This window comes from Chaetomium globosum, genomic scaffold (genome assembly GCF_000143365.1).
Source record: "Chaetomium globosum CBS 148.51 scaffold_6 genomic scaffold, whole genome shotgun sequence".
NCBI lineage: Eukaryota > Fungi > Ascomycota > Sordariomycetes > Sordariales > Chaetomiaceae > Chaetomium > Chaetomium globosum.
Window position 1 is genome coordinate 1,045,118 of NT_165981.1, and position 12,648 is coordinate 1,057,765.

Consider the following 12,648-nt stretch of genomic DNA (forward strand, 5'->3'; position numbering starts at 1 on the left):
CCGAGGCGAAATCAACGCAAATAGATTCCGCGCCGTCGCGTCGAGGGGGCGCAAGTCGCTCTTATCGCGGCGCACACGATGCGATGAAGGATTTTCGAAACAACCACCACGCCGCCTTCCTCCTGGATTGGAGAAGTCCGAGCGACGGAACTTCTATCTTACCGAAGCGGCCAAGTCAAAAAGCAGCGACCAGGGGATTGTCCAGGGTGGGCCGCTCCGAGATCTGGAAGAATCGGTGACACCCCCAATGCAGGCATGCGGCGGCGCGCCATGCCAACACGGGCATGGCTAGCGTGCCTTTCATTTACCGACCCCTTCGTCGTCTGTTCTTGAAGAGCCCGCCGCCCGTTTCCTCGCCCACTGTCCCAATTCACTTCAGACATTCACCTCTCGTTGCTGTAGCCGTGGTCCGTTGCCATGTGAGACCTCCTCCCCTCCATTCCAAGCCGCTTTGTGTGTTCTATGTTGCCCCTGTGTATATTAACCCACTACCGAGACAGCGTAGATCAAGCCCTTCCCTCGTTTCACCACCTTCCGAGGAATCTACTACCGCAACGTACCAGTCCAAAATGAAGGCCTTCCTGATTCCTCTCGCCGTGATGGCCTCGTCCGTCATGGCTCAGACTACTGAGTGCGGCGCCGACTACATCGTCGAGGCCTGTCTCAGCTCGGAGACAGCGAAGCTCAACGGCTGCGGTGGCAAGGACTATGACTGCCTATGCGCCCAGTGGAAAAACATCCTGACGTACGGCGCCTCTATCCATTCTAACACAGATTCCGCTTGGCTAACGCATCCAACCTCGGCACAGCTGCTACAACAACTGCCCCAACGATCCCCAGCAGTGTAAGTCACTCCCGCCAACATATCATCACCCTTCATTGGCCTTACTGACTCCCTCCCAGTCCATGCCTCCGGTCAGCGCGACATCTTCTGCGGCTACGCGAGCCAGTTCCCTTCCAACCAGGTCACCCAGGCGGCCCAGCCGACCCAGACGGGAACCACAGCCGCGCAGAACACCCAAAACGCCGGCGCCGACCAGGGCGACTCGACCGAGGGAGACAGCACCTCTGCCACCACCTCCAGCAGCGGTCCTGCCGACACCAACAGCGCCGCCAGCCTCGCCCTTAACGCTGGCGGTGTCCTCGCTGCGGTTGCGGGTGTCTTCGCCGTTGTGCTTTAAGGGGGGCTTGTTTGCATGCGTGGGAGTCGGGCCGCCAATAAGCCTACCTGGGCTTGGTTCGTCCGCTGTCAGGAACCGCCAAAAGGTTCCTTGGGGCAACTCCACATCAGCAGCACCCGCAAGTGGGTTTTAACTAATATTTAATGTTGGGGTTAGCGTTAATAAATAATTGGATGCCTGTTGTGTATTATTTCTTTCGAGTTAGGTTGACAAGTTGTGGTTGTGACATGTAGATCCATCCATCCATACATGTACACCCAAAAGCAGCACCCAACCATTCCCAATATCTCCCCTACTTCACCCCATCCCAACCAACACCCCCCACAACCAAACAATCAAGCCAATTCATCCCCCTTCAACGGCATATAGTTACCAACTCACCACCTCCGCATCCCCAAACCTAATCCCCATCCCAGCAAACCCCCCAGCCCGCCGCGGTATCCGCCCCCCACCCGACACCGCCGCGGCCGTCACCCCGCGCACCGCAGCCCGCGCCGGATCCTGAGCGCTGCCCGGCTCCGGCAGCGGGCCCGCCCCAGTCCCACGTCCCTCAAATCCGCCCTCCCGCAGGTTCCTGCCGTGCGGGCCGGCCGGGTCCCGCCGCTGCTGTCCGGCGAGGTAGGATGGTGCGGCGCCGCCGTAGGATTGTTGGTTGGGGAGGCTGCTGCTGCCAGAGGAGTGGCCGCCGGTTTCAGAGGTTGTTTTGCCGGTGTTCGTGTGGATGCCGCGCGCGGTTTGCTGGTTTTCCAGGTTGAGGAGGGTGGTTTTGTCGGTGGTGCCGCCACCGCCGCTCCGGGAGGCGGACTGGGCCGCCTGTGGTTGCTGGGACCGTTTCTGGGGGGCCTGCTCGTGCTGGCCTGGGTTGGAAGCGAAGGCGCCGCCCTTGTGGACTGATTCGGCGGCGAGGGAGCCTGCGGGGACGGTGCCGGGTGCCTTGCGGGTGGTGGCGACGTGCTCGCACGTGGTCACCTGGGAATGGTGGTGTTAGTTGAAGAAGTTTGCTTGGGTGGAAGCAGAGGCCGGTTTAGTGTTTACCTTCTTGTAGGTCATGATTGCAAATTGGGATTTTGGACGATAATTCTGGTCTGTTTATAGATGGTTCAATGATGCGAGCGATATGCTTTATGTTTAACATGATTGGAGTACAGGTCACCTTTGAATAGGCGTCCGGCCTCAGTTCAATCACTCCATGACATCATATATCAGATGTCATGAGGACATCACGGAGTCATGTTTGCCACTGTTTATCAAATCCACGAGTATTTCGATTCTCCATGTTCTATGGACGTATATGAAGCACATTGGTTGTTGGACTTGGCAATTTTGGTGTTGGGGTTGCTCCGGATACATACTGCACCATGCGGTCTGCAAGATCTCCCATCTAAAGAGTTTTGCGTGTTAGGAACCGTTGAGGGTTAGGTGTTGTTGAGAATTAAGTCGTAAGTCAGTAGTCGTCGAAACTTGGAAGTTACAGCTCAGTATGTATATGGCATTCTTATGTGGGTAGGTAGCAATTCGGTCGAAACATGTTGGGATGACCTTTTTTAACTTGTTAAGCATAAAGCAAAGCTTCACCAAACGGCGGCAACAATAATTCCCATGACCTGTGACATAGGTCGCATGATAACATCAGAAGTTATATATAATCGCATTTACGGTCTGGTTGACGGCAAAAGTCACTAGTATAAGTCTCCCCACGTTCTTCTCTTGAACCGTCGAGCTAGCTCGTCTTGGAGCACCCCTCGTTTCCATGGCCGGCCAGCCCATAGCGGGAATGAACCTCCCCCAAGGCCATGCCAGTTAAAGACCCCGTCGGCCACCGGTGCTCATCAGCGTGATCTTCTGCTTCTTCTTCTTCTTTCCTCCCCCACCGCCAGGCGCAGCAGCAGCCGCCTTCGAGCTACTTTCACCTTTTGTTTCCACCCCGAGCGCCTCTAGCTGCATAGCGATGTCGGCATCCCCCAACGTCTCGAGCACAGCATCATCCTTCAACCACCCATCGTCCGCATTAGGTCGGGTGGGTAGGGTTTCCGGCTCGTCGCCTGCAACCAGAGGTGTCCCCCAAACCGTTCTACGGCCCGATGGACTGGTGCTCATCTCCGATAGGGAGGAGAATCCCGCTCTCGGGTTTGGCGGTGTCGTGCCTTCGGCCCCGAGCGGTATGAAGTCGTCCATATTGACGGGGGGTTCGTCCAGGCCAGTGTTCCCAAAGCGGACAGTCACCCCCTCGTCAATGGCGCCAAAGTTTCTCCGGGCATCGCGGATTGCGGCTGCCTCGATCTTTTCCGCTTGAAGACGCTCCCGTTCCTCCTGCGTTGCTTTCTCCCGGTTACGCTTGCGGCGGCGTTCTATTTCTTCGGAAAATGTGGATAGAATCTCGGGCGAGACGATATCTGCCCAGTCGCACTCCAAAAAGCTAATCAGACATCCCCGAGGCAAGTGGCCGAGGTATTTTGCCCGCTTTCGCAGGGCCTCGTCAACCACATGACCGGTTGAGATGTGCTCGACCCTGGGGAGCAGCGTGGACGGGAAGGCAGAGAACGACCCATACTTCGTCTTCAAGATTCGGATATCCAGAGGCGAGAGGTAGAGGTGCGGCAGTGACGAGTAAAAGTAAAAGTCTTGCTCGACTTGTTTCGACTGGTCCGGTCCAGAAATCCCGGCCAGCGCAGCCGCCTTTTCTGCCTCGCCCAACTCGGCCGTCTTCTCCTTCGCCGTCTTGATCGCCCTGATTGCCTTCTGTGTCCATTCGTTGTCCTCGTGGTAAAGGAGCTCATCTTCCTGCTCCTGCTTGACAAGCTCTTCCACCTCGTGATCGAATTGCTCCGCCATATAACCGCTGGTGCCCCTCATGATCCTGGCATAATCCAAAACGTTTGCCGCAAAATGCCACGGGATCTCGTCGCCAGACTGAAATACCTCAACTGCCCCCTCCTTTGGCAATGCCAGTGTATTTTTCGAGGTTCGCATCATCAGGCGGAGAATCACATCGTCGCCTTTACGCGGCAATGCGCATTCTTGGCCGGCGTACAACCTAACCGGTCGCACGTCTGAGAGGTATATCGAGTCTTCGCAAATGGGGCATTTCCTCCATCGCATCTGCTTTTTCCCGGGCTCCTCACTTGTATTGGTGTTCATGAAGCGCATCAGGCAGGGAAGGCAGAATATGTGCCCGCATTTTGCCATGCGTGGCGCAACCGGGTCCGAGAGACAAATGGGGCAAGATGATTGCTGGGATTTGGCCGAGGCAATGACTTGAAGAACATCATTCCAATCGATGTGCTCATCGGCGTCGGCAGCTTGAGCGGTATAGTTACCCCCGGGGTTGACCACAAAACGATAGTTCGCGTGGATATAGCGGGCCTTGTCGGCGGCGTGGTAACCGGAGCCGACGCCCCAGGAGGGATTGCGGCGATAGGAACGAGAGTATGAATGATGACCCTCGTGCGGACGCGGCGGCAATGCGTAACTCATGAGATGCGTGATGGATGTTTGGCCGCGCCTGCTCGAGGCGTTTCGCAGCGCGCGAATCTCAGCCATTGCGTCCTCGTCGTCAATATGTCTCGGGTCACCCTGTGTTCCTGCTCGCCTCTGGTTTCGGTGCTGGCCCCTTGCGCCCTGCCCTTTCCGGGGGACTGCTTGAGGGTGTGATGGGGCTTGTATCTGACGTCGATTGGAGTCAAAGCTGGGGTTTGAGGTAGGAGGAGCCGATGGGGAATGGTTCGCGGTCGTCGGGGCCGAGGGCGCCTTGTTTGGAGCAGATGACGTCGGATTCATGGTCGAAGAGTTTGTCCGGGTAAGTTGCAACAATCTCGGCCGAGTATCTTCGTAAGATACCCTACATATGCAGGTGTTGCCAGATGCTAGGAGGAGAGAGTGAGTTGCAATTCGTTGCCGATGACTGATCCCGCCCGGCCATAGGGGGAGGGGAGATGGGCTCAGGCCTACCAATGTGTCCAGGTTGAGCGGGCTGTGGGCTAGGTTGTCTGCTTCCTCGAAATGGGATTGCAGTTGTAGTTGAAAAGTCGGGTTGAGCAACTCCGCCGTCAATCGTTCATCGTCGACGGCAAAATGTAGGTTTCTGAGGGGCCCGGTCTGGACCCCACGGAGGTTCGGCGGAAGAAGAGGGAAGAGTCACCATTCCGCATCCGCGGGGCAGATGGCGAAGGTTGGGGCCGTCATTGGCGAAGTGGCTTCCCGGTCGGACCTGGACAAAATAGCCACGAATTTTGTCAGCTGACTTCAGGGGTCGTGAAACAGGCTCCATCCCGTATTTTTCGGTGAATTATTCCGCTAATCCAATCTCGACTCGAGGTACTCGGAGGCCCGTCGAGTATTTCATACAAACCGAGTTTCCGAGGCACACGCTATCTTGGCTGCAAGCCAGACGAGCTCGCAACATCGTAGCTAAACGGCGACTGTGTAAGGTAGCTATCGTTCGCAGCCTTGATGCTAAACACTATCACTCAGGCTAGGAGCATAGGCACAACAACTTCGTTTGTGTAGATCCCGAGCGGGATCGTTAGTGTACCGAGCTACAAAAAAAGAAAACCAAAAGGAGACATTAACAATAGACGAAACCCTCCAGACAGGAATCAAAATATGGTAAAAGGAATTGGATATCGCAGCAACCACTCGCACCTCCCCACACAACCAAATTCCATCTCATCCATATGGCCAAGTCGAGGCGAGACAATCAAATTATGGACGACGCCCTCCCGGTCATGACACGATAGCGATAAAGAAACACCTCCCTCGTCCAACTCCATTCGTGAGCTTCAGCATTCCGCAAGGAAACCCGCCTGAGCAGTATCTAAGTATGATGCAAGACGGATGCTCGGCAAAAAGGCGTAGAATAGCGAGTAGGTAAGAGGAGTGCATCGCCAGCTTAAGCGAACTTTTGCTTCAGCTTGGTGAAGAACCCACTAATTCTGTGCTTCTTCTTCTTCTCGGACGTAGCCTTGTCGGTAGAGGCAGCGGTAGCGGCGGTGCCATTAGTGCCGTTCGTGCCGTTAGCTGCGGGATGTACTTCGTCCGCTCCCTTGGCTGCCTCAGTGGGTGCGGCTTGCTCGGTTGAGGCGGGGTGCTCGACTGCGGTTTGAGGCTCCTCGGCAACCTTCGCGGGCTCGGATGCCTCGGTTCCCACAGGTGCAGCAGCAGCCGCAACCGGCTCGTCGGAACCAGTCGCCACGTCCGCGGGCGGGGCTACGTCAACAGCCTTGACGGTCTCAACCGGGTTCGGGGGCTCAACGCTCAAGGCAGTCACCGCCGGCGCGATATCCTCGGTGAGCTTGAGGCCCTCAGTAGGCTGTGTCTCCTCGGCGGGCTTTGGCGTCTCCACAGACTTGGCCTCATCAACGGCCTTGACCGCCACGGCGGGCTGGGGCGGCTCCACCGCTAGAGCTGTTGCCTCTTCGGCGGTCTTGGTTGGTGACTCGCCGATTGCCTCGGTCGGCTTCACCTTCTCAAGAATCTCGGCCTCGTACTCCTTCTTGTCCTGAACGGCGGAGGTATCAGCAGCAGCTTCGGGGCTCTCGCCCGCCTCCTTTAGAGATTCCTTGACCTCGGCCGGGACCTCCGGAGAGACATTATCGATGGCAGCCTTTTGCGATTCCTCGGCCTCAATCGGTTTCACCTTCGAAAGCATCTCGGCTTCGTACTCCTTCTTCTCCTCAACGGCAGAGGTATTCACAGCAGCCTCGGGGCTCTTGCCTGCCGCCCTCAAGGATTCCTTGACCTCGGCCGGCACCTCCGGAGAGATGCTATCGATAGCAGCATTTTGCTTCTCCTCGGCCTCGGCCTGGGCTGCCCCGGGAAGGACCCCTTTGACGGCAGTAGGTACGGTCGTTGCTGCGTCAGATGCAGCAGCAGTGGCCTTGGAGGCGATATCCGCAGCGGCATCGCCCGCCTTGTGCGCAAAGTCCGAAGCAACTTCACCGGCATGGGTTGCAGCACCGGCCGCGACGGGCAGTGCCACCCCGGCAGCAGTAATGGCAGCTCCAAGTGCCACCTCACCGGCCGAGGTAGCAGCGGCAATCGCGTTCTCGACGGCCGACTTGTCAGTCTCGGACTTCTCAGTGCCCTTCCCCGCCGTGCCCTCCGAGGTAGAGGGAGCTTCGGCCACCTTGTCCAAAAGTTCTTCCTCCACAGCGGCCTTCTCCTTCACTTCCTCGCTGATGGCGCTTGCCTCAGGCTCCACATGGGCCTCCTCTTGGCTTTTCTTCACAATCTCGGGCACTTTGGGCTCCAGGGGAACCTGCCCGGCCAAGGCGGCGGTGGTTGATTCACTAGTAACCGTGTTGATGGTGGCGATATCGCCGCCAGTGATAGGTAAACTTGACTCTGGAATCATGTTGCCGGTAATGGGTGGAAGTGTTGTTTCAATACCAGGAATGCGATCGCTCTTCTCGTATGATTCCTTGTCAAGCGTGACGTGGCTGTTGACTGCATCGGCCGTGAGGTCCTTGGGGACCTTCTCGCCAGCCTCAAGTTTTATGGGATTGACGGCGCCCTCGGCAGCAGGGAGGGGGTCAACCTTCAGTTGGTCACTGGATTCGGCTGCAGGCGTTTCGGGGTAACCACCCGGCGGAGTAACATTGTCCTTGCTTTCCTCGAGTGGTACTGCAGCAGCCAATTGAGCTGTGGTAGAATCGGGGGCCGCGGAGCTGAGGACGGCAGCGTCCGAACCGGCTGCCGGCGCTTCCTCCTTCTTGTCTTCCAGCTTTTCCTCCTTCTTGTCCTCTAGGGGCACCGCGCCGGCTAATTGGGCCGTGGTGGACTCGGGGACGAGGTTATTGATGGCCGCAGCCTGGGAAGCTTCTTCTAGCTTATCCATCTGTTCGGGCAACAAGACGTTGTTATCGTTCCCTTCGTGATCCTTTTCTTGGGGAGCAGTGTGATCTGTGGTCCAGCTGCCGTCGACAACAAACTGTAAAATAGTAGATACGTCAGCGATCGAGTAAGGAATTGGCGAAACAGATCGAAAGCACCAATGTCAATCAATGTTGGTATCAAGCTGGTGCAAAGCAAGCGCGGGGACCCCCCGCCATCTTAAAGGGCCCGGGCGCAAAAGAGGGGCGAGGTCAACAAGCTCGAAGCAAGGACCTGGCTCCCTGTTACGGTCCTTGGTCACGGGCCCAAATGACTGTTTTTTTTTGCGCCCAGGAGGTCCCACAGTTGCCGCTAGTGTGGTTTGTGATCGCCTGCCCGTCATTGTCCCTCTTGCTTGTCGCGGCTCCCTTCGGTGGTTGGAGGAGTACGAGGTTGCGTCATCGCAGTCCCAACTGATTGCCAGAGGCGGGTGGCTACGCAATACGGTGAAAACAACAATTGGAAACGTTGAAGCAGTTGCTGGAAGGGGCATTGCCAGCAACAACAGCTGCGCCGCACAAACAACCGTTCTGAGCCGGCTCAATGGCACTGGGCGCGGGCGCGGGATGATATTGGTGGGGTTGGCTTCGGAGGAGTGACTTGCTCCGTCCTCACCGAGCTCACCGCTGCTTCATCAACGACCCCTCCTCTAGCCGGGACTTATCTGAGCGCAGTCGGCACTTTGCGCGGGGGAGCGCCTTGCTGTGGTCTTCTCGAAAGATGCAATTGCCTACTGCTGTAGACACTTGGGCGCCAGAGCGCCGAGGAACGACGGCGCAATGGTTCAAACGGAAACAGAAAGAAGTGGCTTACGAACCTTGTAAAATATTTTGGCGTCAGATTCTGGCAGCGTCACTGTTTTCTGGAAGGACTGCCCGACCCGGTCGAGGCGCTCGCTTTTGGTCCAATTGTCGAAGGTGCCTGTCACATAAACCTCTTCGGCGTTGTGAGGCCTAAATACAATTTGAGGAGCAACAGTTAGCGACACACTTGTCACAGCAAAAAAGTGCGACTATCCGTGGTCTTGGTGTGTCGCGGCCGCGGAAAGCTTAGCACGGGCAAAAGCGAGTCAGAGCTTGCGCTCTCAGACCAGCCTCTGGGCGCGGGAAGAGGGAAGAGGGTGTGACTGACCACTTGAAAGTGTAACTGCGCATGGTTACGGAGATTGTACGACGTATTTTTTGATGTATTTTTCTTTTGGTGCTGGAGACGACGGCGTGATGTGTCGGGTGGTTCTCGGTTTGGTGGAGCCGAAGCAATCGCGATCCAGGCTTCGGACCAAAATTGAGCAGGGAAGAGCTCTCGTCCCAGGATAGCGAGTGGTGTGCTCGGGGGTCCAGGCCGGTTTGTCACGGTCCTCTGACGTCAACGAATGATCAATGAAACCTGCCTAATAGGAGAAATGGGATCGCACAATGTCAATGGAGGTGCGCAGGCAATTGGTTTTTGAAATCTGAGCTGCGAATTCAATTTGAGAGGGGCTCAAATTCAAGGCAAACTCGAGAGGTTGGTGTTCATCACCTGTGAGGGCGGTTTGAGGATGGCACGCTAAGGTGATTGCGCACGCCAAGAACGACTTGCAGCTGCCTGGTCCTTCGCCGATTCGCTCGGCCATGCCGGGGTTCTCGGCCGCTTGATCCCGATCTTGACGATAAGCCAGGACGTCGTCGTTGAGGCTCACTCAGCTTTCTCTTTTAGGCTTCTGCCCCCCAGTTTTGAAAATTTTTTAGGAGGTTGGTTTTAGCACTAGTTATCACACTCGCCTCTGGCGCCAGGACAAGACAACCGGGACAACAGGGAAGCCGCTTCAACCGAACCTACAACCCCACGCTGCATTTTCGTCAACCTGCCGTCGAATGGTACAACGTTGTCTGCGGTGTCAAGGTGAGTGACACAAAAGTGAAAAGGGGGGGCGAGGTCGCATGCGGAAGGTCCAGAGCGGGGAGAGCCGTGTTCATATTTGGACCACAGTCAGTTCAAGTTTAGGTAGTCGAGCTTTACCATGTCCGAATTTCATCCGTATAAAGGTAGCCAATTCTGATATTGCTCTACCTAGTGACCTAGGAATCCGTGACCAGTCGTGTTGGTGCGCAATAGCCCAGCGACGTGGCAAAGATAACTCAATCCCTGTTGTTCCGAGTCCCTTTTGATAGTGATCCCTGCCGAGAGAGTAGATGACAAACAGCCAAAACGCCAGTTCATCCCGGTATCGAGAATAGAAAATACCCAAGCAAACAAACAACAGTTCCTCGCAGATCCGTTGGCAGATAAACGAGGGCGTATGTAAGCTGAGGAAGCCTCCCACCAAGGGAGATACCGAGTCCGTCTATAGTAGTAAGTATACATCATTTACCAGCCAAACTGCTCACAGTGCAACTCCACGGCCGGGCCATCGGCAACAATCAACTTGGCGGTAGTATCCCGGACCACATGCATCAGCCCGTTCGGTCCACATGCCGCAACCAAAACCCGCTGGTTCCGCGGCGTAGTCTTGACGGCATCGCGAATGAGAGACGCAGCATCGGGACGCCCCGCCTTGATGGGGTACTCGAAGAAAGTGTGGGATACGGCTGTGGCCGTATCTTTCTCAACCGCACCGTTATGCTTGACCTGCGTCTCAACGGCTTCCGTCTGCTTCTCGAGAGCACTCTGTGAGAGGGGCGGCCAACCGCCGGCGGGCACTGCAGTTTGACGGACGTTCTTCTCAAGATCGGACCCAACGGGCGACAAAGGCGGCGAGTCAGCGCCATCGGAAGACGAGTCAGAGCGGCCAGGGTGCTCGCTGTTCTCGCTCTCGCTCGGGAGGTCGGAGGTCGACGTGGGAGCCCGTGTAACATAAAGGGAAACATTGACGTTGGGCGAGTGCGCATGCGTCCTTAGTAGCTCGAGCTGTTCTTTGAACCAGGAAAGATTCTCTGTTTTCCACCTTGTCAGCCCGGAAATAGTACTAGAAATAGTAAGCAAGGGACTGACCGTGTTTCTTAACCGACCACACAAACACAATGTTCTTAGGGGACCCCTCGTCCATCCTCTCGAGCACGTTGACGGCAAGGCCGAATGTGAAGGTGGCACCGCCGCCCCCGGCAATCAGCACGATCTTGTCAAACTCCATGGGGTTAGGAAACGTGCCATACGGCCCGTCAATCGATGCCCTCACTGTCACACCAGGGTTGGCCACAGCATGCTTGTAGAGGTCGCTAGTGAAGCCATTGCGAGCCTTGACTGTAAACTCGAGGGGCGAGCTTCCATGGATTGTAAACGGATGCGTCTCGAACTTGCGGATGGCAGGAATCCAAACAAAACAGTGCTTCCCGGGCTCTGCCCTCGCCGGGACTTTCTTCATGACAATCTTGGTGCTCCCGTCAGGCAAGGGGTGCAATGTTGCTCCATTGTTGGCGCTGTAGTACAGGATCCTAGAGGCCCTGATGACACGGTCGAGGAACCACATGGACGCCGCGATGAGGACGATAATGAGCGTTTTGTTTGCGATCTCGGGCCGATGAAAACCGACGGCGATTATGGCTATGATCCAGGAGAAGATGTGCGTGACGTAAAACAGCTCGTACCAGAAACGCCGGAGGACCAGAGCAGAGAACACAACGCTCAAAAAAGCGAACCCTGCCACGATGGCCGCGATCCCTGAACTCTCGGAGTAGATGTGTAACAGCCGCCCCGAGCTGTCGAAGAAGGCCGTGTATAGGGTGCCGTGGAGAAGCATCGCAATGAACATACTGCAGCCGGCGATCTGATGAAGGCAGTTGAGCCGTTCGTATGAATAGGCCGTTATGAACGCCAAGGGGGTGTTCTTGAGTGCCAAGAATACGACCAAGACGAGGTTCCCTAGTGTTACCCTGTGTGCAACCCCATGAGCAGTTATTCCAGAACGTTGTGGTGGGAGTACGGGAAGGAAGTCAACGTACCAGCCGAACCTGTGCCCCAAGCTTCCCATCGAGCTAGTGTCCACGTTGGTAAACACGATAGCCAGGTTAATAGCGACATAGGCCATAATGACCATGGCATGCCCGGCAGATTTGAAGCCAGGGACCTTTCGTACTAGCAGATTTCTCACGAGCCTAGGGGAGTTAGTTGATAGTTCTTCAAACTGGTGAAGCAAGGCAATCCTTACCTTGAACTCGCAACGAATGGACGACCGAATACTCCATAAGGCTTGTTTGAACGTTCCACCTTAACGCAGAACCAACGTGCCCAGTGGAAGAGGACGAAGACGGCGATCAGGCCACATATGCCCGCGGCCCAGTACTTCATAATCCGCTCTATCACCACTTGCCTCTGGGCAAAGAAGGCCTCTGTGGCCCTAGCCGCATTTCCATGCCCGTTTCCTCCATTAGCGGACTGTCCGGCCATCTCGGGGACGAAGTCGTAAGGGGAAGAAGGTGGCGGTGGGTCGGGGGTGGTAGGAGCTCGCAGGACGGTTCGACAACCCGAACTTGAGACAAGGTCCAGGAGAAGCCGGCTGCTTTATACGGAGCGTAGGTCTCCAGAAGGACAAGGTGGTGGTCTAGATCTCCCACGAGCTGACGGCACCTTTCTTGACAACCTGGTATATAACTCCCTTTCCCGAAACGCCATGTTGCGC

General features: G+C 56.2%; 5 protein-coding genes across 5 annotated transcripts; 1 reads left to right on the forward strand and 4 right to left on the reverse strand.

Annotated features, from left to right (window-relative positions):
* Positions 1–569: 569 nt before the first annotated feature.
* On the forward strand, positions 570–1,181 carry CHGG_08679 (uncharacterized protein; the record flags this gene model as incomplete). The annotated part of the gene is made up of 3 exons (XM_001226605.1): positions 570–745; positions 810–844; positions 904–1,181. 3 exons carry the CDS (start codon positions 570–572, stop codon positions 1,179–1,181), a joined length of 489 nt encoding a protein of 162 aa, XP_001226606.1.
* Positions 1,182–1,550: 369 nt separating this feature from the next.
* On the reverse strand, positions 1,551–2,231 carry CHGG_08680 (uncharacterized protein; the record flags this gene model as incomplete). The annotated part of the gene is made up of 2 exons (XM_001226606.1): positions 1,551–2,150; positions 2,217–2,231. The coding sequence occupies 2 exons, from the start codon at positions 2,229–2,231 to the stop codon at positions 1,551–1,553; spliced, it is 615 nt and encodes a 204-aa protein (XP_001226607.1).
* Positions 2,232–2,981: 750 nt separating this feature from the next.
* CHGG_08681 (uncharacterized protein) lies at positions 2,982–4,958 on the reverse strand (the record flags this gene model as incomplete). The annotated part of the gene is made up of 1 exon (XM_001226607.1): positions 2,982–4,958. One exon carries the CDS (start codon positions 4,956–4,958, stop codon positions 2,982–2,984), a length of 1,977 nt encoding a protein of 658 aa, XP_001226608.1.
* A 1,111-nt stretch (positions 4,959–6,069) lies between these two features.
* Positions 6,070–9,205, reverse strand: CHGG_08682 (uncharacterized protein; the record flags this gene model as incomplete). The annotated part of the gene is made up of 3 exons (XM_001226608.1): positions 6,070–8,109; positions 8,869–9,004; positions 9,183–9,205. The coding sequence occupies 3 exons, from the start codon at positions 9,203–9,205 to the stop codon at positions 6,070–6,072; spliced, it is 2,199 nt and encodes a 732-aa protein (XP_001226609.1).
* Positions 9,206–10,400: 1,195 nt separating this feature from the next.
* Positions 10,401–12,416, reverse strand: CHGG_08683 (uncharacterized protein; the record flags this gene model as incomplete). Its single annotated transcript, XM_001226609.1, has 4 exons — positions 10,401–10,966; positions 11,025–11,902; positions 11,972–12,124; positions 12,178–12,416. The coding sequence occupies 4 exons, from the start codon at positions 12,414–12,416 to the stop codon at positions 10,401–10,403; spliced, it is 1,836 nt and encodes a 611-aa protein (XP_001226610.1).
* Positions 12,417–12,648: the final 232 nt, after the last annotated feature.